Here is a 25,135-nt window from a genome sequence, read left to right as displayed (position 1 = left end):
CCCCTCTTTACCCTGCACTTCTCCTCCCACCATAACACTACGTAATACACGCTGAACGGCACTCCCACCTCCCACCACACTTCTTGTTACTGCACTTGCATGATCCGAATGTCACAATGCCTAGTAGGACCATTATTGTTATCTTTCTCCCCCCCCCCCATTTTTTTGTCTTGTGGTGCCTTGAAACACCATTTTTTGTTTGCTTGCCATACAAATCTCCAATAAATAAATGTCTGAAAATCTGAAAAATATTCCTCACAATTAAAAAGATATCTAATTGAGCTTTTTTACAAAAAGAATACAGTATCACCCTACACAACATGTGTGATGTTGCACATCAACCTACAGGCACATTCATTTTAAAAAAACGATTGGTCCGATTTTTACATCGATGACAAAACATATTTCTACAAATATCCAATAATACACATGACAAAATTACAAATTAATGCATTCCATGTCCAAACGTGAACAGAAACATGATCCTACATGTTTCAATCTCATTTCTGGTGTGGGATTTCTATCAGGAGCAGAACATTTGATGGTGATTTCAAATAATGTAGAGAGAAAAATGAAAGCGAGGGAATAAACTAAAGTAAAGTTTCTGATGAAGATTATTGATGAAAATAATGGTAAAAACATGACTTATGTTTGCTGTAAGGACCCAGCCCTAAATTGGCTTATTTTAATGTTTTTGAAGTACTTTCTAGTTTGTGCCTGGCAATAAGTAGGGGTAGGTGAACTAGGGGGAAAGAGATAGAAGGACATTGGGCCTCATTCTGAGTATGCCAGTATCCTGGCGGTACAACCGCCAGGATACCAGCATTTGGTAATTACCTTTACTGGCACTCGGTATAGCGTCATTCCAGCCGGATTACTAGTGCTGGAAGGACAGTGTAAATCTGCATTCATGGATTCCCATTGGACTCCAGGAGGGGATATGCTGTCATTACCCCCCTGGCAATGCCAGTGGCAGTAATGAGGTTTATGTTTTTTGCTGGTAGGGTGCTTGCCTTACCTCCAGCTTTTAGCTGGGTGTAACCTAGGTTCCCCACCGGCAAACCCGTAGTGGGGCAGGCAAGTAAAGTGCTGGTATCCACGAATACCGGCACTTTTTTTTCCGCACCACCCAATATTTGTTCACACTTCTTTTTAAAGGTATCTCAATTGTAGGATAACTCAAGATCAGCATTCACTCACCTAAACAAGTCACTTCTTCTCTTGTGTGTATTTGCCACCTCAAATCAGTGTGTTCCAATTAACTCACTTGGCGCCTGTGATCTGTATGCACATCGGGAAGTCTCGGAGTTGTAGTCTATTTTCATTGCATTTCTATTTGGCTCTGTCTCAGCAAGGAGACTGCACACTTCAACACTGCGCTGTCTAGTAACAGCTACTCACAGGTAGCTACCCACTGAGACACAGCAAAATAGAAATGCAAAGGAAAATAGACTACAACTCCCAGACTTCCTCTGCATTAATTCAATAAGCATGCATTGTGCATGCAGATCACAGGCGCAAAAGAATCTTTGCTAATAACCCGTTCTTCACAATAACGAACACTCCCTCTATGCCATCAGGCCTTTACTCACTGCTAGAGCACAGATGGAAGCCCCAGCCAGGAACATAATGTTGCAGTTATTAATTAAACATTTCAAGCAATTAGCATCCGAAGAACATCGCATAACGTGTCTGCAGCGCACAGCCCACAGCAGGGCCTGGGCTCGGCATAGGAGCAAGCCTGCGAGCAGGCATTGTATACACATCAATAGTGTGCACTTAAACAACACTGCAAGCACAAGGGGCTGGGGAAGAGGCCCTCATCTCGATTTCCATTTAAGCCAGAGAAAGGTAGGGTGTGATTAGTACGCTTGAACTGTACGTGTATTACTATGGGATAGCAGTACGAGAGAGAGGGGCATTTTCTCTGCCACTGTCGATTCATTGGGCGCAAGTGTAGAAGAAGCTTAAACGTGCACGTCGTATGCTAGACAGCAGAGAGTGAAGCAATCCTTGGGCTGGCATTGCACATGAAACAGAAAATGGTGTGTGAAAGAAGTTGTGTAGTCTTGGACCCTTTCTTAACATTTAAATACTGAAGCGCTCTTGTGCCTGACTGCATGTCTACAGTGGGTAAGCATCTCAAAACGTGCAATCTAGTTTTATGCTGTTGTGACTCTTTCTGCTCGCCCCTACCAGCTGAGAATCTGCCAGCACAGTCATTCTGCGAGGCCCTACCTTAGACCTGTGTGCAGGGGAGTTGCTAGGTCTGGAAAAGACCCAGGGCTACTCTGGTGTCGGAACTGTTGGGATTGGGGGCTAGCTAGTCTTTTGGCTGTAGCTCCTGAGATTCTATCCGGGGCTACAACCAAAAGATCAGGGGCTATATCCCCCTTAGCCCCCCCTAGCAACGCCCCAGCCTGTGTGCCTGCACTTTGAGGGGGGAGAGGAGGGATATGCAGTGGGGCGTGCACCCCATTCTAGCTTCAGATCCGAGCAATTGAAGAGACTCTGGAATGTGGAGAGCTGGCACGAACATTCTGCAATTTGGGTGAAAAACCGTGGTTACGTATGAGATTCCACACACAACCTGTGCAAATATTTCCATTTGCCAGTCTAGGCAAGGTGCCAAAGAAATCACAAACATGCAGACTGTGAAAAGATGCTGAATCCTTTCACAAGGCCAAGCATTTTTATGTTTTTATGTTGAAAAATGCTCTGCTCTCCAGCAGCAATCCCAGTAGCATGATTGTTGCCGCGAGAGCAAATAATTAACTTTTACAACTGAAACTGATTCAGCTTACAAAATGGTTGCACCCAAGTGGCTGAAAATGAAGACTTTAACGGTCTCATTCGAAATGATTTCCCATAGGATCTTTTTTTTTAAACCATGCCAATGTATTTTTTTTTTATTATTATGGACAACCTTTTTAAAACATAACATTTTTGAGTGAACTACCCCTTTAGGAAGTTCCTTGATGCGGGTTTACTGAGATCTAGAAGAGTTGACTTCCTGATGTGCCAAATTGGCACAATGGCACATTTGCCGCCATGCTATGTAATATTGAGAGAACCAGTGAAAGAGAACACAAATTACATAAAGTGAACAATTAATGTTGCCGAATTCAGGGGAAATTTCTGAGATGAAGAAGAGGTGATTTCAAATTTGGCAGCAACAGTGGACATGATCGAATGAAATATTGTGTAATGTAAGGAGGAACTACATACTTATAATATTACAGGATTTTTTAAATATATTTACAAAAATAAGAAAAGGGGTGAATCATTCAGTGATGTAAGTCAATAAATAAGTAATATCAGACAAATGCCAAACAGACTGCATGGAACAATTTCTTCCAAACAAAAATGTAACTCAAAAAGAAGAACTCATTCAGTCCTGTAATGTAACTCTTAGTGTTGAAAATAAGTCATTGCTCCAAAATGAAAAAAGACGATCTTCAACATTTGGATCCAAGGTCATTGTTAGAATGGTCTACCTAATACCTTCCTTTGTGTGTCCTCTTAACAGGAAATGCTTGACCATTGGTGCCTTAAAGTTCTTGGTGCGAATACAACTGTGATGTTTTGTGAGTCGAGTTTCCGGGCTTCCCATTGTCATGCCATACATATAATGGGGACAGAAGTATGTCTTGGGCATAGCCACAGACCATGTCAGTAGAGAACTTCCAGCAAGCAGAGAGTGTATACTGTTTGGGCTTCATCAAGGGTATGCCCAAGCCTCAATACAATCAGGTAACATCTGTGAGTAAAGCAGGCAAGAGAAGTGTGCCGGATGCATGACTGTGGAAGATTCCATGTGTGCTACCCTCAGCACATTGGACACCGCAGACAGTGACAGTGACACTGTGCCACAGGCCATGGTCTGGGCAGAGTGCAAACCAGCTATGGGCACTGTACTTGAGCATGATTACACTGTTGTCTAGGAAAGCCAATGGGTATGACTAAAGATTGGTGAAATCACTGTGACCAGTGTTACACACTGCAGAGCTCATCTTCATTTTGGCGTAATGTAAAAGGAAGGTGTGCAATCCTTGAATAAGGCTTTAATGCCTTCCATTCATGCCACAACACATTTTCATTCATTTGCATGGTGGAGAGAGGGGGTGGGCGGAACACAACTTGCAGTGCAAACGTAGCGGCTCCCCATCGTCAAATTACACTTAGGACCATAAGGAGCTCCTGAGTGTATTATATTGCGAAGTATAAACAAATCACTGAACAAAAAGGTGTAGGAAAAGTATGAGTTCAGTAACAGCGAGGCCAACTATAGCGTGTGGTGATGTTGGATACCAGCATTGTGTTGTTGGTGTGTAATAAAGACAGAAATTGATTATGTATACCTCATATTCGTTTTTTTACAGACTAGTCTACAGGCCTGTGTACATGGGCCAAAGTGCAGGTTTTCATTGACACAGTAGGTTCATTAAATACCCTAAGCCAACAGCTCCCTCTAGCAGTAGCAACAGGTGAAGCTACTGCATCGGACAAACATACAGGGACAAACATACATCTGGCCTTTTATTATATTGTTAGATTACTATGACCATTTCACTGTACAGTTTGATTCAAAATATGGTTTCATAAATGAAAAACAAACTAAACCTTGTTCTATGAAAAGTATTACTTACGTGCCAGTAGTGCAATGTATACCCATAAGTATATATTGTATTATTGCACAGTTTTTTTTCATCACCCAACTCAGTTAAGAATGTCAAGCAACTGGTTAGCACAGAATGTATTACATCTCAAATAATAAATGCATATCAGAGTTTATGTGTGTTGGTGTCCATTAAAACATGTCAGGGTTTGGCTGACATTCACAAACCACTAAGGATTTGACCTTGTAGTTTTTCATCATATAACTAAAACTGCCAATGACATTATAGTACCTTAAAATGATTTAAATACACAGAATTGAACTGAAAGGAAATAAATACCCAATAAAAGGAAGACTTGAGAACATAAGTCAGGAAAGACAATATTTGAAAGCATTTTTATTAAATGAAGAAACAGTGCAAAGTAGTTCACAAAACCTTAACATCATCATAAAATAGGCAATAATATGGAATGCCTATAGAATCAGGTGCAAGATTTGCTGGTTGGCGCACAGAGAATTTAGGAAACCAGAATTTGGGATCCCTGGATATTTATTATTTACTGGGCACATGGCCACTAATCCCACCCTTCACAAGAGACAGTTTATTGGAAAACGATCAAGTGAATTATATATCAGGTAATGCTAATGAAAACAGATCTTAGCTCAGCTACATATACTCAAGATGTGTAAAGTCCCAAACTGGGCATATTCAAACAATTTGAGACACCTAATCTGGGCAAAATATGAAGAACAGACTCATTAGCAACAGCAGTGGTATAGCTAGAAATATTTTCACTTTATTTATATTTTGCAGTGACAGGCACTTTAAGGGCGGAACGCTGTGAGATGATCTTCCAACACCGAACTGGGTCTCGAAAGCAAGTTGTGTATTAGTGTTGGGAGAACACTAATGTATGCAAGACGGCTGATCAGCACATCATTTGCAGTGGCACACAATCCCCTCAAGATGTGCAGGTGTTATTACCCAATTTGATCGAATAATATTTATCGAATGGTACATCTGACTGAATTCGACCAGTACCATTCTATCGATTTGATTGAATTAAATTTGGTAATGAATGCCAAACATGGGCAGTGGGGGTTGCGGGGGTATCCCCCGCTCCTCATGTTCAGTATTTTTGGCCTTGTGGGTTCCTGAAGATTGGAGGCGGGCGACAAAAAAAAAAGAAAAAACAAAAGGGGCCATTGTGCTGTCGAATCCGACCCGCGTTAGAGGGACGGAACTGACACTGCAGGGTCAGGAGAGGCAGCGGATGTGGGAAAGGTAAGAGGGGGTGGAGGGATCTATAGTGGGGTGGGGGACATAGATTGGGTTAGTTTGGCTGCAGTAAAATTGTAGTCACAGCAAAATTGACTATGGTCAATTCCACCAAAAACAATTATCCCACGGTCAAACAACACAGATCCATGCAGGTCACCTTTGTGAATAAGGTGACAAGATAATTCCCTAAAACACGGAAACATCAAACCTGACAACATGCACCATTAAACTAAACACAAGCACACACAGAGCACCCAGCCACAACCATAGATCAACACCACATGACGGCTACCAACCAGAAAATTTGCCATGGCTCAGTGACAGTTTTTTCCAAACTGAACTTGCCAGCAGCACATCAAAGCTCCCTTGCTCTTCTCCCTCTCAATCACACTAACAACCCCTCAAACCCTCTTCCTTTATAGATCTGCCAGAGCACCAAGAGACCACGCATGTGCTAGCAGTGCGCGGTATAAGACCACATAACATATAAAAAAAGTGCATGCACTGCACTATTTGTGATGCCGGATTTTTTCAGAATTGGGCCCATGTTGTTCATTTTAGCACTCGTTTTGATTAATTTCTCTCTTTACTTGTGTTCCCGCATGAGATGCTGGGTCTGCATGGGAACAGTAAAGATGTTTATAGGACTGCCATTAAGAATTACTTGATATCTTCATATGCTCAATGAAAATATGTACTAAAACATGAGATTTGGGTAGTGAAGTTAGGTTTGGTTGCTTCGCAGTAATTTCCTGTCGGAGCAGGAATCTGGGTCTGATTGCACCCCCACTCAGGATATAAATGGATGCACTTTGGATGGTAGAGAAGGAGGTTGTATCCTTCTGACCGCTCTGCCAGAGTGAGGTTCTTCCTAACACACATTTCATATTGTCTTCCAGCTGCAGATGGCGTTTGCATCTGGCGCACACATCATGTTCTGCTGCTGGTTCCCGGAGTCACCACCTTCAAGGATGCACTGGTTAGGGTCAGACGCACACGGCGCCTCAGCACAACGGATGATCTAGCGCAGAGAAGGAGACAAAATAGGAGCTTTTTAACACAGTGAAATAAGAATCGCTCTGTAGGAACGGCAAAGAAATTCATTTTCATAATTATTCTTCGACTGAAAAATAAGATTGCTGTCTACGCTGAAGTGGGGCTATATCGTAGGTATAACAAGACTTTCCATATTCACCAGGCTATTATTTACCTCAAGCTTCCTCCTTTATTTTTTACTATGAGAGTCTTTATAGCTTTTGCAGTGCAAAGCTCCATCCTCCAGCCTCAAAAAGATGCCTGGGAATTGCAAAGGGGGAGAGAAGGTGAGCACTGGTATGCTTGCATTCTCACCACCCTTGTGCAAGAATACAAAGAAGGGTCTTCAGTAAAAACGTGTTGTGCACAATTGTCCCCCATTGGGCTGCAGCATCGTGAACTACTACTGTCCCACATGCATTTCAATCCCTCAAACAGGCAAGCAAATGCATTTTTACAAACGAAAACGTAGGGAAAAATACATGATTGGCAGGACTGTACTAATATTTGACTTTAATCTTGTACTAAAACATGATATTTTTCTGACTCATTTCTACCCCTTAACATGCGGTATTTAGAAAATAGATTTCCAATATGTTGCATGGGATAAATACTTCAAATCTCGGTTGCTACAGGAGGCATTTAACATCCCACCTGCTTTTGAAAATACCACCATCCTCACACTGAGCCCCTTCAGTCTGTACTGAGCAATGAGCAGCTTCAGTAAAGATTCTACTCAGGATGGATTTGATTTGCTTAATCTGCTGGTTCAGCTCTCATGACGCACTTCTTTTGCCCTTCCCACTGGCATGCCTGCTCTTAGGCATGTCCCTCTTCCCATTCCTCCTGACTTCATCTACCCCGTTCACTTCCCTTTTCCAATTATTTCTCTTTTTTGTTCAACAATGGATAGTGTTTTCAGGCACACTCACCTCACATCCACACCCTTTGGCATAGGCGTTCTGCATGCCTGTAATCTGCTTGGGGGGCATCGCGCTTAGGAGCTTGACAAAGCTGCATAGGCCCAAAGACGCGTGACCATCACTGCTGGAAACTGCAAAGCAAAAAAAAAGGTCAAATATTCCACTAGCATCAGCCATCAAGCCTGTACATATTGCACTATCTCGTGAGAAATGTTCACATAATCTCTTCAATTTACTACATCAGGGTTAGGCAACCTGTCACCCTGCAGATGTTTTGGCCCAAAACACCCTTCAACCGACTAACTATGCTTGCAGTGCCTGTTGGGAATTGTAGGCCAAACCTTCTGGAGGGCGACCTGTTGCTTATCTGCCACCAACAGTACTCTGCTGCTGTATAAAATGCTGAGCCCGACTCTGGCACTCTCCTGGTGTAAAACACTCCGCTGCCCTTGATATAGGTTTGCGCTATAAATAATAAAATAAAAATATAATTAGAGAAGGTGCATATTAATGTTTTGCGAAAACCCATTGTGTAAGACATTTTTCAATGGTTAGAACTGTACAGACCCACTCTATGGGAAGAAGCCTGTTTGTAGCAGTAAATGGGTGGAATTCCGAATGTGTCTGTTTTTGGTTCCTGTCTAATGCTTCACTGACACCTGCTTAGACAGAAGACTAATGAAATAGGAGATAGGGCTATTAGGTGCAACAGACAATTGAGCCATTGTTGTTCTATGTGCCTTCACTGCATCTTTCAGGCTTTGGCAACCCTGCATATGTTTGGCATACCTAATGTCTCCCTGCCTTGTCTGCTTTTCCCGAAGCAGTTTTTGGTTCCTGTCTAATGCTTCACTGACACCTGCTTAGACAGAAGACTAATGAAATAGGAGATAGGGCTATTAGGTGCAACAGACAATTGAGCCATTGTTGTTCTATGTGCCTTCACTGCATCTTTCAGGCTTTGGCAACCCTGCATATGTTTGGCATACCTAATGTCTCCCTGCCTTGTCTGCTTTTCCCGAAGCAGTTTCAGCGACAGAGATTGAGGGATTGAGGAAGGTGACAGGCGGGGCAGGCAAAAGCCAGAACATGGTGCTCCTCCCCAACAGGATGGGGGCAGGGAGGTGCCCCAGATCTGGTGATCCGCCAAGAGTCAGGCATAAGGGACAGGAATCCAGGGAATTGTTCTCCTGTTGGCATCCACATTGGGAGTCTTTTTTTCCTCCTGCTCACCACATCCTGGTGTGATGAGGATAACGGGAGAAACAGGTTTAGCATTCCTTGCTGAATGGCTTGCACAATGCCCTCTCCTTTCATAAAATCATGGAGCAAGGTTACATACTGCAAGTTAGTCTCCAAATCCATGCCATTGCACTGACCTATGGATGCTAAAGCTTTTTGCTACTGTCTCTGCAAAGAAATGTGAAAACAACTGTGGAGAAAACCACTGTGTTCCGGCTCCCCTGAAAAGTGGCGTTACTATGGCAAAGTGTTCACAGAGAGGGAAACCACAAAGAGAGAGAGAGAGCAGTGTGCAGTTGGCAGGCCGGTGGCCAGCATGTATTGATAGGCTGCTGGCGGGCTGGCAAGTGGAGGGAAAGCTGTGCAGTGGGCAGAAGCAAGGCGGAGGGGCCGTTGCATGGGTCACATGCAGAAGTAGAAAGCAATTGCGGTTTGAACCCTTCCAACTCGCACCAGGTATCAGGAATGAGAATGAGAGCGTGTTCTCTCTTAGTAATAACTCAGAAATACATCACTGGTTGTGATGTCCAACAAGTATTTTAATTGCATTGCCGATACTTATTTCGACCCTCAGGGGTCCTTTTCAAGGCAATTTGGTTATGAAGCTGAACAGCTGTTCCTGAGCTGGGTTTAGGGATGTCCCCAGTTATATGGCAGGTGGTTATACCACACGGTTTGTGGATGCTGTATAGCCTGAAGAGCCATATGAGGCACGATCAGATCGCCGGGGAGTGGGGAGTGGGAACTTGCTGCCTCCTAACCTGTGTGGAGATGCTGTTTGGCTCTGAAGACTAGATCATTACCCAGAACCCTTGGCAGCACTTCTGTGTGCCATTGATTTTATAAAAAGACATGCTATGCCCTTCCCGGTTGCAGGTGATTGACGATCACAGCAAGGGCAGGACACGAATTTCTTCACTCGCACATTTTTTACACTTCCAGCATCTGAGACACATGGCTTTGACCTGCCTCTTCCATGGGTTCAGCATTTGCACATCAGTGTTAGCCTGCCATTGTTGCAAGAGGGTGCCCAAGTGCGCTTCCCCACTTACTGGCATTATATCCACCACAGCACGCAGTGGAGTCCAAGAAGAAATGGCATGGAACGAGTCTTTGCTTGCACTAGCCGTCTCACTCAGGGGCAACCATGCAAACCTCGCCTAAAGGCAACCAGCCGGGAAATCTGCACTATGTGTTCCTTGGCCCAAAGATAAGTAACCACCAGGGGTCAGATCATCAAAGATTTGCACTGCAGCAAAAAAGTGGAGCAAATGAATTTAGCACCAATTTGTCTGCTCTGATAATAAAGAATGGAGCAAAAAGGTATAGCCCCAATTGTTATTATCTCAGCATGTTTTCACCGGGGGAAATCGGCACACGCTGTTTAATTTGCTATGTTTGCTGCGTAACATTGAAAGAAATGTAGTAGACACCTTTGGTTGCATTTTATGCAGCAAATATAGTGCAAAAACAGCCTGATTAAAGTTTGCCCTAGTGCACACGATTTTAGATAATATGGATGTGACGAAATCTGCTTGCTCCATTTTGCATTATCAAAGCATCTGCTCACTGTTTAGCACCAGTGCAAATCTTTGATAATCTGGCCTCAGTCTGCAAACGTAAAAGGGTAACAATAGCACGGTGAACCATACAACAGTGTGTGTTTATTTCTTGTCATAGATTATTAAATCCAGGACTCGCTTTTAAAGGAACAGGTGGTGTTTAAAGTCAATTAGATAAAACAAGGCGAACCGACCAATTTATGAACTGCTCGAAGGACCACACTTCTGTAATGTATTATTTGTAACACGTCATCATCATAATTACTTTATTTCGGTATGTAACCATAAAAGTACATAAAAAAGCTGTGCATAAAATGAAATCATTAAAGCATACAATTAATATACATGTCCTTAACCATCCACAAAACAATGAGCACATCTTTCTCACTTCAAGTGCAAATCCTGATCATTATAAAATTGATAAGATTCTGCTACATCAATTAATATTAGTTTTACTTTTCATTTGTGCTACATTTTCCATATAAACAAAATAATTACACTCGTGATGTATACCTAAAAAACTACAGTAGATTCGCTATTCTGAGGGCTAATAATTGCTAGATTTTCTCTCCTCCAGGCCTTATCCAGATAGTAACAAACAGCAAAAGGAGATTTATTGCATTTGCCCTTTCACACAAGTCTTCTCTTTTAATTAAGCATTGAATACCTCTATTTAATAGGCAATTTTTCAAATTTCTACATCTGATGTCACTGTGCTGTGGACATAAAAAGAGAAAATGTTGTAGGAATTCCAGTTTTCAGGACAAAAAGGGCATGTATCTGCCAGGTTCTTGGGCCACCTGGCTTTGACTTTGGCTATAGGATGTACCAAAATACAGAAAAAGAAAATCCTGAACACAAAATGCTGAATTTCAAACTGAGCATATCCTCAAAATGATATGATATGTGTGGGGATTGGGTGGGTTGGGGTAATATAACATATGACAGAAGTATGGGGGCTGTAGGGGGTCTCCCCCTGCATTTAATTGCAGTGCCACGTGTGGGGAGAAATAAATCGACATTTTCTTCTGGATTTATTTTCATAGTAATCACACAGATCCTAGTATATCTAGGCACATTTTTAAAACTAAAGGTCTCTTGAATGGGCTCTCGATATGTCACAGGTAATCTTCCATTAAATGTTTTTTTTTAAAAGAAATATCTGTATCCCATAGATGAATCCAAACATTTGGTTATATATTGGCCTATTAGAAAGTCCATGGGTGCGTCGATAACAGTTTGTCTGGTATTCCCATTAATGACCTCTGGTGAAAACCAGTGATATTCTCGTTTGAGAAAATGGAGATTCATTTAAATGTGTCTAAGCCATTTACAGGAAAGAACATTCTGGTAAGAAAGGATATTTTTTAGACCAGCCCTGAATTTTGAGGAGTCCCAAGACCAGATGCATATAGGTTTGAAAGCAATCTGGTTGCTGATGCATGTCACACTGTTAAGATGGATTTCTGAACTCTGTCCTGGAGGGGCAGAGGTTCAGAAGGCCAGCCTAGTGTCTTGGAACAGAGTAACCTCTGGACAAGCCAGACCAATCAAGGTAGCGATCGCAGCGGTCAAGACTAGGTCTCAAGAGGGGTGAGGGTGACAGAAAGCCCGCAATGAGCACACAAAGCAGGGACACTTACAAATCACTCCAAGCAGGTGTTATATTAAAAATATAGACACATTTATTACAAGGCCTCTGTAACATTGACCATAGTAAAGAATCACGGTAAAACTCAAGTAAACCAACACATCACAATCAAATACAATATATATACAATACCGAAGGGTCTAAAGAGTTAGAAGCACGAAATATACAGACCACCTAGATGGGGAGGAAAACAGGCAGTGCAAGTAATCGTTAGACCCAGTTCGCCTTCAGAGGCCACCTAACTAGAAGGAAGTCCGAGCCCTACGAAGAGTGGAGCCTTGTGCTCAAAAGTACCTGCACACGCTGGTGCCAACGGGCCAAGGGGAGTTTCTTCAAGGAAATGAGGCAGTTCAGAGCGGTGAACAAAGGAGTGCGAACAGATCTCCGCTACTCAAGTGCGGCCTCCACTTGTGGGCAGAAGCAGAGCGCAAGTGCGAAAAAGGCGTGCTGTTTAACACAGCGAGGAAAAGCTACAGGCTACTGCAGGAGGGCGACCGGTTCCTAGTGTTGCTACTCACCGGTCCCCGATGCAGGCAGACCCAGGCTTCTCCGTGTCAGTTTCAGTGCTGGCAGGTTCAGATACAAGCAGGGGGCGTCTCGGCGTTGTGTAGATTCCGCGGCAGCAGAAGTTAGAGTTGAGGATGTCCCAAACACAGCGAACCCGCACAGTTTGTTACCACAGCAGGGCAACGAAGCGGCCGTGTGTATTTCAGCCCAATGCACACTTCTCACCTCAGACCTGGGAATGCCAAGTGTACGAATCGTGTGAGAGTGCTAAGGACTCGGAATACAACACAACCTGACGGCGGTAACAGAGCAAGACTCCTGTGTAGGCTGGTCAGTCTGCTGGATGGCCCAGGGACGCTTCCGAAGGCTTACGTGCAGGAGATGATGAAGATGCCGAGTATAGTTGTTCCCACTATTCCAAAGAGTCGAAGTACCAGTAGAGGCCTTCTCGTTCGATCAGGGGCAGAATGGTCTCACAGGGCGACAGGAGTGCAGATGAGCAGTCCTTCAGCGGGTCACCAGTGATTCCTCAGTTCAGCCTCGTAGTTGCAGTATACTTGGCTCCTATATCCCTTGTTCATGAGAACTCAGGAGATCGACATGGTAGTGGTGTTTCCAGCCTCCTCTTATCCAGGGTTCCCTTCGCGCCAAAACGGAGAGGACCCAATGGGAGATCTGCTCACAAAACACTCACACCATACATGGACCTATCACGGACCACTGTGATCCCAGGCGTTCAAGACACACTAGACTCTCTGGCACCCAGGATGTGTATTGGGACCAGACATCCCAGCCCACATCCTGGAGGCACACACAAGGCCTGTAGAAGCCTGCGAAAGCATCTGTGTTTCGCGGGAAATTATATGCCTAAATAAGGAAGGCCCCATGTCGGCTCGACCTGCGGAAGGTGAGGGGGCAAGACGGTCAGCGGACAGGACAAAGAGCCTCGTGGTCTGGCCATTTTGGAAGCCAGGCCACCATTTTGGGCTAAGCGCGAGAAACGCACTTAAACAGCCAAAAGGAGCTCAAAACACAAAGAAACGATCGCTGCCACCACAATCCAAAGAGAGTGTCTAGGGCCTGTAGAGTGACTAGAGACCCAAGAGAGCAGTAACTTAGCTTACAGTGCCCTCCTGTGTCATATTGCGTGAAAGCTGCAACATGAGAAATGAACTACGGAAAACAACGTTTCCCGGTACTGACTGTCTTAAGGGCATGTCAGTTTCCCCGTAAGAATGGGGAGAAAGCCCAGAGGAGTGCGGCAGAAGGCTGCGCTTCTCTGGCAAAGTCTAGATCAGGGTGTAAAACAACAGCAAAAAGTTTGGGGGTTGCCACATGGAAGGAAAATTATCTACAATTTGAAATCTTTACTAACACTCGCCCCTCCCAGAACTAATCCACCCCTGGATGAGTCTCTTGTTCAGGTCGGTTAAACATTCTGGACAACCCATCAGCATTGCTATGTTGGACACCTGGCCTATGTTCAATAGTGAAGTCAAAGCCTTGGAGGCTTATGGACCACCTAAGCAACTTTGGATTCTCTCCCTTCATGTTCATCAGGCACTTTAAGGGCTTATGCTCAGTTTGCACAGTGAAGTGGGTCCCATAGAGGTAGGGCCTCAGCTTCCGTAGGGCCCATACAACAGAGAAACATTCTTTCTCCACTGTGGACCATCTGAGCTCTCTGTCCTTAAGCTGGCGACTAATGAAACCAATAGGGTGTTCCTTACCCTTCTCATCTACTTGCGATAGTACAGCTCCTATTCCAGTGTCAGAGGTGTCTGTCTGCACAAAAAAAGGTCTTTGATAATCAGGGGCCCTGAGGACAGCGGCTTGGCACAAGGAGTCTTTTAAGCCGTTGAAGGCCTTCTCACATTCGTTGGTCCAAGTTACCTTCTTGGGTTTCTTCGGAGTGGTGAGGGCAGTCACAGGGGCAGCTATGGTACCATAGTCTGCCATGAAGTTGCGGTAATACCCCTTGAGTCCTAAGAAGGCTCTCACTTGGGTCTGTGTAGTGGGGGTAGGCCAGTCTTGTACTTCTTGTACTTTACTGGGTAGAGGCTGTATCCTCCATCCACCTACTTTATGTCCAAGGTAAACCACTGAGCCTTGTCTAATCTGGCATTTACTAGCCTTTATGGTCAAGTGTGCTTTCTGAAGAGCCTGTAGCACAATCCCGAGGTGTTTCTTATGGTCTTCCCAGGTGGCACTGAAAACTGCTATATCATCCAGATATGCAAGACAGAATTCATCCAACCCATTCAACACATGATTCACAAGCCTCTGGAAAGTGGCAGGTGCATTCTTCAACCCGAACGGCATTACCCTGAATTGGTAAAGGCCGTCTGGAGTGGAAAATGCTGTCTTCTCCTTGGCATGTTCTGCTAAGGCTATTTGCCAATAGCCCGCAGTGAGGTCAAACGTGCTGAGGTACTTGGAGGCACCCAAGGTATCCACCAGCTCATCTGTTCGAGGCAAGGGGTGTGCATCTGTCTTGGTGACAGCATTCAGTGCCCTGTAATCCATGCAGAACCTCAGTTCAGAAGTGCCTGCTTTTGGAACCAAAACCACAGGGCTGGACCAAGGACTACTAGCTGGTTCAATCACCCCAAGATCTAACATTTTGTTGAGCTCTGTCTTAATGTAAAAACATATTTTGTCTGACATCCTGTATCCTCTACTTTTGGTAGGAACGCTGTCTCCTGTGTCTATGTTATGTTTGCACCAAGGAGTCAAACCAGGGGACTGCGAAAACAGGGGGGAAAATTGCCTAAGCAAACTTTTCAACTCAGCTTGCTGATCAGAAGTCAGGTGAGGGGCCACTCAGACACCCTCAAAGGAGCTATCTGAAGGACCGCTTTGGAACAGGTCGGGGAGAGGTTTAGACTCCTCTTCCTCAACATCTGAAGCCAGTAGCAGTGCTGCGATTTCGACTCTTTGGACAAAAGCATTCAGCCTATTTATGTGGAACACTTTTGGAGCCTGTCCAGGCCTTCCAAGGTCCACTAAATAGTTAACCTCACCCAGGGGCTCCACCACTCTGTAAGGGCCTGGCAATTTATCCTGTAAAGCTCTAGGCCTTATGGGATTCATGATCAGGACTTGCTGACCAGGTGTAAAGTTGATGAGGGAAGCTTTCTGGTCGTACCAATGTTTCACCAGCGCTTGTCCTGCCTTCAATTTATCACTAGCCAGACCCATCAGAAGTACCATCCGTTTTCTGAGCCCGAGCACATAGTCTACTACATTGGTAGTAATAGGGGGAGTGGGCATCTCCCATCCCTCCTTGACGATGGCTAAGGGTCCCCGTACAGGGTGACCAAACAGAAGTTCGAAGGGGCTGAAGCCAACACCCTCCTGTGGTACCTCTCGGTAGGCAAACAGTAAGCATGGTAAAAGAAGATCCCATTTTCTTCTCTGAGGTTCTTCCAGAGCCCCAATCATGCTCTTTAATGTTCTGTTGAAACATTCCACCAGACCATTGGTCTGGGGGTGGTATGCAGAAGAGAATGTGTAGGTAACCCCACATGCTTTCCACATAGCCTGCATATACTTTGACATAAAGTTGCTGCCTCTGTCAGACACAACTTTTTTAGGGAAGCCAACCCTAGCAAAAATGCCAAGTAACGCTTTTGCAAATGAATTGGCAGTTACAGTTTTCAATGGGATGGCCTCAGGATATCTGGTAGCATAGTCGACTAGCACCAGGATAAACCTATTGCCTGAGGATGTTTGCGGGTCAAGGGGACAAACAATGTCGATCCCTACCCTTTCAAATGGTATTCCCACAACTGGGAGTGGTACCAATGGAGCTTGGATTGTTGAGCCACTCTTACCAGAGAACTGGCAGGAGGCACAACTCCTGCAGTGACTTTCTACTTGCACCCCCATCTTGGGCCAGTAGAAGTGCATGGATAACCTTTGCTTGGTCCTCTTAATACCAAGGTGACCAGCAAGGGGCAATTCATGCGCCAGCTGCAGGAGGAAGGGTCTTACAGTAAGAGGAACCACCAACCTCCTATGGTCTCCTTCTGTAGACTAGTTGGGCTCACTATATAGGAGTCCACATTCCCAATAAATCTGATGCTTCCCAGGAGGTTCACCCCCAAGCTGGGAGCAGGCTTGTCTCCTTAGGCCTTCCAGAGATGGGCACTCACGTTGGCCTTTACTGAATACTTCCCTGTCAGGACCACCTTCTACTAACAAGTCTTTTAGTTCAGGATGGTCATTTGGGTCAAATACTTCAGGCATCGCCACCTCCTCGTCAGGTCCGGGCGATTGACCAACTTCCTCCACCGCAGTGGTAGGTGAGTTCGGGGAATATTCTCTTTCCCTCGTTTTGATTTTCTTACTCCTTTAGCCTTGGGTTTCCCCTTTGGCTGTGGCAGCGCATTGGTCTTGGCCAATGCTGCCCCTGTTTGAGACCGTGTGCAGGGTCTGTCAGCAGTGTCTCCCACGAGCCCTAAAGCTCTGAGATCGTTGCCCAACAAGACCTTTCCTGGGATGTTTCTCTGAATGCTCACTGGAATCCTGACTGCTGTACCATTTAAAGTAAGATTTACAGGTATTACTGGAAACATGCAAGGTGGGCCATCAGCCAACTTAGTGGGCATCAGAGTAGCTATGGCAACTTCCTCTGAGTCTACCAAGAAAGAATCCACTACAGTTCGACTGCACCCACTATCCCTAAGAGCTGGAGTATCTACTCCATTGATTAGCACACTGTCTTTAAAGTAGTGCTTGGAGTTATCTGGAATCCTAGCATAAGTCTCTGCGACTTTAGGCTCCCAGGAACCAAGGGAAACTAAAACTACCTCAGCTTCTATCCCACTGGGCAAGGAGTCTGAGGAGAAGGATGCTCCTGTAATCTCTTCTTCCTCGTAGGAGGAGAAGGCCAGATTAGTGGAGTGGACCCCCAAAGGTTTAACCTTACACCGGGGATCTCCCTTCACATGTTCAGTCGCTCCACAAGCAAACCAAGATCCATTGGGTCTGTTTACATAGGGAGGCTTACTATAACCAGAGTTCTGTTCGGAGGCTGACCTCCACTACCCTGTGAGTTCTCTTGTGTCTTACCCTTATTTTTCTTTTTGTGGCCCTTTTGAGAAGAAGATTTATCAGATTCTCCACCCTCCTTATCTTTGGACTTTTTCCCTTCCTCCTGCTTACCAGGATGAGTTTTGTCCTTATGGGACACTCGATGTGACACCCATAAATCTGCTGCAATGGCAAGTTTCTTTGGATCTATCTCCTTAGAATCAGCCAAATGCTGCTTAAGCTTCGGGGAAGAAGATGCAAAAATATGTTCCAGCATGACAAGACTTATCATGCCTTCAAACTTAGAAACCTTATAACCTTCGACCCAGCCAGTCAAGTTTTTTAAGGATTCGGTTACATAAGATACCCAAGTACCACCTTGTTTTTTCTTATACTCTCAGAATCGTTTTAAATATTGGGCAGGAGTTTTCCAAACTTTAAAATGAGAGTTTGCTTCAATTTTGCAAAATCTGCTCGCTCAGCCTTCGACATTTCCATAATAGCACTACAGCCAGAATGGGGCAGTCTGCTGAGTAACCAGGCAATCTTTTCAGCATTGTCAACTTGTTGAACTTCACGTGCATACTCAAATGTATTCAGCCAGTCCATAATGTCATTCTTTTCCTCATACACACTGAGCAGATCTTTTGGAAACCTTGGATGAGAGGAGGCCCCAGACCCATGTCCATGACCCTTGGATCCATTTGCAACCTGAAGCTTGGCCAGGTCCAACTGGTGATCCCTGTCTTTCTGTTTTTCTGCTTGTTCGATTTTTAGTTTGGCCATGTTGAAATCAAGCTCCTTCTGCCTTAACAGCAGTTCTTGCTTCTTGAATTCAAGAATGGCCTCCCCATCAACACTGGCAGAGGAAACATTAGACATCACATCCTCCCTGTCCTCATGGTCGCGGTGGACCAGTGCAGTGAGAGCAGCCCCACCTCCTTCTGCACTGTCCTCGGAAGTTATAGCGTCAAGCTGCGCTTCTTGCCACGCCACGATTCTTTGGATCATATCCAATTTGGTGCCTTGAGAGGAGACACCTCTCTCAGCACACATCTTTTTCAATGTTTCGGATTTAGAAGCATTTAAAGTTAACAAGGTATTTGTTTCCATACTGTTAGATAGGACTATGGCCTTTTAAAAGTTATACTACGACAATTCACTACGTGTCCTGGTAGGAATAACTCGAAATACCTTCGCCTGTGCGCAACACTGGATACCTTGAGTCGTATCCCACTGCTTCCACCAATTTGTTAAGATGGATTTCTGAACTCTGTCCTGGAGGGGCAGAGGTTCAGAAGGCCAGCCTAGTTTCTTGGAACAGGGTAACCTCTGGACAAGCCAGACCAATCAAGGTAGCGATCGCGGCAGTCAAGACTAGGTCTCAAGAGGGGTGAGGGTGACTGAAAGCCCGCAATGAGCACACAAAGCAAGGACACTTACAAATCACTCCAAGCAGGTGTTATATTAACAATATAGACACATTTATTACAAGGCCTCTGTAACATTGACCATAGTAAAGAATCACGATAAAACTCAAGTAAACCAACACATTCCAATCAAATACAATATATACACAATACCGAAGGGTCTAAAGAGTTAGGAGGACGAAATCTGCAGACCACCTAGATGGGGAGGAAAACAGGCAGTGCAAGTAATCGTTAGACCCAGTTCGCCTTCAGAGGCCACCTAACTAGAAGGAAGTCCGAGCCCTACGAAGAGTGGAGCCTTGTGCTCAAAAGAACCTGCACACGCTGGTGCCAACGGGCCAAGGGGAGTCTCTTCAAGGAAATCAGGCAGTTCAGAGCGGTGAACAAAGGAGGGTGAACAGATCTCCGCTACTCAAGCGCGGCCTCCACTTGTGGGCAGAAGCAGAGCGCGAGTGCGAAAAAGGCGTGCTGTTTAACACAGCGAGGAAAAGCTACAGGCTACTGCAGGGGGGCGACCGGTTCCTAGCGTTGCTACTCACCGGTCCCCGATGCAGGCAGACCCAGGCTTCTCTGCGTCAGTTTCAGTGCTGGCAGGTTCAGATATGATCAGGGGACGTCTCGGCGTCGTGTAGATTCCGCGGCAGCAGAAGTTAGAGTTGAGGATGTCCCAAAAGCAGCGAACCCACACAGTTTGTTACCACAGCAGGGCAACGAAGCGGCCGTGTGTATTTCAGCCCAATGCACACTTCTCACATCAGACCTGGGAATGCCAAGTGTACGAATCGTGTGAGAGTGCTAAGGACTCGGAGTACAACAAAACCTGACGGCGGTAACAGAGCAAGACTCCTGTGTAGGCTGGTTAGTCCGCTGGATGGCCCAGGGACGCTTCCGAAGGCTTACGTGCAGGAGATGATGAAGATGCCGAGAATAGTTGTTCCCACTATTCCAAAGGGTCGAAGTACCAGTACATGCCTTCTCGTTCGATCAGGGGCAGAATGGTCTCACAGGGCGACAGCAGTGCAAAGGAGCAGTCCTTCAGCGGGTCACCAACGATTCCTCGGTTCAGCCTCGTAGTTGCAGCATACTTGGCTCCTATATCCCTTGTTCGTGCGAACTCAGGAGATCGACATGGTATTGGTATTTCCAGCCTCCTCTTATCCAGGGTTCCCTTCGCGCCAAAACGGAGAGGACCCAATGGGAGATCTGCTCACAAAACACTCACACCATACGTGGACCTATCACAGACCACTGTGGTCCCAGGCATTCAAGACACACTAGACTATCTGGCACCCAGGATGTGTATTGGAACCAGACATCCCAGCCCACATCCTGGAGGCACACACAAGGCCTGTAGAAGCCTGCGAAAGCATCTGTGTTTCACGGGAAAGTACATGCCCAAATAAGGAAGGCCCCAGGTCAGCTCGACCTGGGGAAGGTGAAGGGGGCAAGACGGTAGGCGGACAGGACAAAGAGCCTCGTGGTCTGGCCATTTTGCAAGCCAGGCCATCATTTTGGGCTAAGCGCGAGAAACGCGCTTAAACAGCCAAAAGGAGCGCAAAACACAAAGAAACGATCACTGCCACCAGTCCCATCCGCGATTCACTTGCACTGTTCATTTACAATCCAAAGAGAGTGTCTGGGGCCTGTAGAGTGACTAGAGACCCAAGAGAGCAGTAACTTAGCTTACAGTGCCCTCTTGTGCCATGTTGCGCGAAAGCTGCAACATGAGAAATGAACTACGGAAAACAACGTTTCCCGGTACTGACTGTCTTAAGGGCATGTCAGTTTCCCCGTAAGAATGGAGCGAAAGCCCAGAGGAGTGCGGCAGAAGGCTGCGCTTCTTTGGCAAAGTCTAGATCAGGGTGTAAAACAACAGCAAAACGTTTGGGGGTTGCCACATGGAAGGAAAATTACCTACAATTTGAAATCTTTCCTAACACACACCAAGTACCATATATAACGGTGTAGTAGGCATATTTTCCGAGACCGGCAGTAATCTTTTTAGAACATTATTTTCTGTCACAGCAATGGCTGGGGCCTTTAGGTGTCCCCACAATTCTGCTCCATTCATGGTAGCTGCCATGACCTGTGCTCTATACATTTCTAATTCTGGACCTAAACGTTTTTTTGGCAAAGGATTTGAAAAACCTGTCATATCGTTAGACTTTCTAGCTAATGTCAGATGTGCAGTAGTGTGTTCCCTCAATAGTTTGTCTCATGCAATTCTAGCACTCAGGAAATCAAAGTAAGGGACCACTTCTATTTTCTTTTCATCGATCATAATATCTGTTCTTTGCAGGGACCACAATGTTTGCCGCATCTCATAATTGCTGTTTTGTTTGTATTAATTTCCAGATCTTGTCCCTTGCAAAACTTAACAAAATGGTCTGTCAGCCTAACACGGCCCGTCAGTGTGCGAGACATGATTACAACAATATTATCACCAAAAAGAAGAAAAAACATTCTATCACCACCTATAGTGGGAATATCCAATGTGTTACATGGGAGTTCCCTCAATACTCCATCAAAAAATAAGTTAAAAAGGAGGGGGGAAGAATACACCCTTGTCTTACCCCCTTAATACCTGGGAAGGTGTTAGTGCTCTCTCCTCCTAGGCCCACCTGACTTTTGCTGCCCTATTCTCGTATAGCTCTATTATTGCCTTGAGCAATGGGGCGAGGGAGTGCTTGCCATAGTGCAGATCAGAACATTCTGGCTAATGGCACCCTTGATGTTAATGTATGTGTCCGGGATCATGGAGGGATTGTGCTCAACCATTTTGTAAACCCTGTGTGCAGATGACTTAAGGAATTGGTTTCTGTTACCCAATCCTCTAGTTTGATTTGAAGATTTTTGCCAAAACCTATACTACTGGCATCCAGTAGTGAGATTGGCCTATAATCTTTGAGTGTATAAGGTCCCCTGTTTGGAAGATTGCGGCAATCTTTGCTACATGTCAGGTAGGTGTTTTTTATGTGTCTTTAAGATGACATTGAAAAGAAGTTGGAGATATAGAGCCCATACACCTCGTTCACTCATATAATGGTCTGCCAGGGAATATGGACTGGGGGCCTTTCTTCATGATTGCATATGAATACTTCCTGCAATGTTAGTTCTAATGGGGCTATATTAAGATAATAATCACACAAGTTCAATATTTCCTGGTGATCTAGCTGAAAGTCTGCCCTATTTTCTACATATTGGCCGAGAAGTGCTCCAGCCAGGTATTCTCTTTGAGGACTGCTTGGATCCAATTCTTCTTGGTTCGATTTCTTTCGTAACTATCTTCCAGAAATCTTTAGAGTTATTTTCTTGGGTGCCTTCATCAGGGCTTCCCAAGTCTCAAGCGATTTGCTTTTCGTTCTCATTAAGGAGAATATTATAGGATTTTCTATAGCTTGCAACTTCTTCTTTTATCCCTGCAGTGTTGGATTTCAGGGCCCTCAGTAACTTGGCCTTTGCAGCTCTACATTGCCTACCATGTCAGGTGTCTCTTGCCACCTGCAGGTCTGCCACATTTTTCATAGGTTTAGTAAAATATGGTGCTAATATTTCTGAAACTGAAGGGACTGAATCTAAAATAATATGGTCATCCACATAATACAAACTGAACTCTGTTTCCAGTAATGGGATAATGTCTTGGTAACCTTTGGCAGATTTTGTTTTAGATCAGGGTCCTCCTATGTTCCCCACTTCCTATGATTAGTATCCAGGGTTCCCTTCGCGCCAAAACGGAGAGGACCCAATGGGAGATCTGCTCACAAAACACTCACACCATACATGGACCTATCACGAGCCACTGTGATCCCAGGGGTTCAAGACACACTAGACTCTCTGGCACCCAGGATGTGTATTGGGACCAGACATCCCAGCCCACATCCTGGAGGCACACACAAGGCCTGCAGAAGCCTGCGAAAGCATCTGTGTTTCGCGGGAAATTATATGCCCAAATAAGGAAGGCCCCATGTCGGCTCGACCTGCGGAAGGTGAGGGGGCAAGACGGTCAGCGGACAGGACAAAGAGCCTCGTGGTCTGGCCATTTTGGAAGCCAGGCCACCATTTTGGGCTAAGCGCGAGAAACACACTTAAACAGCCAAAAGGAGCTCAAAACACAAAGAAACGATCGCTGCCACCACAATCCAAAGAGAGTGTCTAGGGCCTGTAGAGTGACTAGAGACCCAAGAGAGCAGTAACTTAGCTTACAGTGCCCTCCTGTGTCATATTGCGTGAAAGCTGCAACATGAGAAATGAACCACGGAAAACAACGTTTCTCGGTACTGACTGTTTTAAGGGCATGTCAGTTTCCCCGTAAGAATGGGGCGAAAGCCCAGAGGAGTGCGGCAGAAGGCTGCGCTTCTCTGGCAAAGTCTAGATCAGGGTGTAAAACAACAGCAAAAAGTTTGGGGGTTGCCACATGGAAGGAAAATTATCTACAATTTGAAATCTTTACTAACACTCGCCCCTCCCAGAACTAATCCACCCCTGGATGAGTCTCTTGTTCAGGTCGGTTAAACATTCTGGACAACCCATCAGCATTGCTATGTTGGACACCTGGCCTATGTTCAATAGTGAAGTCAAAGCCTTGGAGACTTATGGACCACCTAAGCAACTTTGGATTCTCTCCCTTCATGTTCATCATGCACTTTAAGGGCTTATGCTCAGTTTGCACAGTGAAGTGGGTCCCATAGAGGTAGGGCCTCAGCTTCCGTAGGGCCCATACAACAGAGAAACATTCTTTCTCCACTGTGGACCATCTGAGCTCTCTGTCCTTAAGCTGGCGACTAATGAAACCAATAGGGTGCTCCTTACCCTTCTCATCTACTTGCGATAGTACAGCTCCTATTCCAGTGTCAGAGGTGTCTGTCTGCACAAAAAAAGGTCTTTGATAATCAGGGGCCCTGAGGACAGGGGCTTGGCACAAGGAGTCTTTTAAGCCGTTGAAGGCCTTCTCACATTCGTTGGTCCAAGTTACCTTCTTAGGTTTCTTCGGAGTGGTGAGGGCAGTCAGAGGGGCAGCTATGGTACCATAGTCTGCCATGAAGTTGCGGTAATACCCCGTGAGTCCTAAGAAGGCTCTCACTTGGGTCTGTGTAGTGGGGGTAGGCCAGTCTTGTACTTCTTGTACTTTACTGGGTAGAGGCTGTATCCTCCCTCCACCTACTTTATGTCCAAGGTAAACCACTGAGCCTTGTCTAATCTGGCATTTACTAGCCTTTATGGTCAAGTGTGCTTTCTGAAGAGCCTGTAGCACAATCCCGAGGTGTTTCTTATGGTCTTCCCAGGTGGCACTGAAAACTGCTATATCATCCAGATATGCAAGACAGAACTCATCCAACCCATTCAACACATGATTCACAAACCTCTGGAAAGTGGCAGGTGCATTCTTCAACCCGAACGGCATTACCCTGAATTGGTAAAGGCCGCCTGGAGTGGAAAATGCTGTCTTCTCCTTGGCATGTTCTGCTGAGGCTATTTGCCAATAGCCCGCAGTGAGGTCAAACGTGCTGAGGTACTTGGAGGCACCCAAGGTATCCACCAGCTCATCTGTTTGAGGCAAGGGGTGTGCATCTGTCTTGGTGACAGCATTCAGTGCCCTGTAATCCATGCAGAACCTCAATTCAGAAGTGCCTGCTTTTGGAACCAAAACCACAGGGCTGGACCAAGGACTACTAGAGGGTTCAATCACCCCAAGATCTAACATTTTGTTGAGCTCTGTCTTAATGTAAAAACATATTTTGTCTGACATCCTGTATCCTCTACTTTTGGTAGGAACGCTGTCTCCTGTGTCTATGTTATGTTTGCACCAAGGAGTCAAACCAGGGGACTGCGAAAACAGGGGGGAAAATTG

The 25,135-nt window shown here is 45.3% G+C and overlaps 1 protein-coding gene across 1 annotated transcript in view; it reads right to left on the bottom strand.

Moving 5' to 3' along the window:
- Window positions 1-4,987: 4,987 nt before the first annotated feature.
- LOC138569457 (metalloproteinase inhibitor 1-like) overlaps window positions 4,988-25,135 on the bottom strand; it is a 105,415-nt gene continuing 85,267 nt past the window's right edge. The window contains exons 5-6 of the mRNA XM_069647439.1: window positions 7,868-7,989; window positions 4,988-6,921 (exon numbers count right to left, since the gene is read on the bottom strand). Of these exons, the coding sequence (XP_069503540.1) occupies window positions 6,784-6,921; window positions 7,868-7,989 (260 nt within the window). The 3' untranslated portion in view covers window positions 4,988-6,783. The remainder of the gene's footprint in view (window positions 6,922-7,867; window positions 7,990-25,135) is intronic.

Source organism: Ambystoma mexicanum, chromosome 2q (genome assembly GCF_040938575.1).
Source record: "Ambystoma mexicanum isolate Mex_15411 chromosome 2q, UKY_AmexF1_1, whole genome shotgun sequence".
In the NCBI taxonomy this organism is placed as follows: Eukaryota; Metazoa; Chordata; class Amphibia; order Caudata; family Ambystomatidae; genus Ambystoma; species Ambystoma mexicanum.
This window is presented reverse-complemented; position numbering and strand designations above follow the sequence as displayed.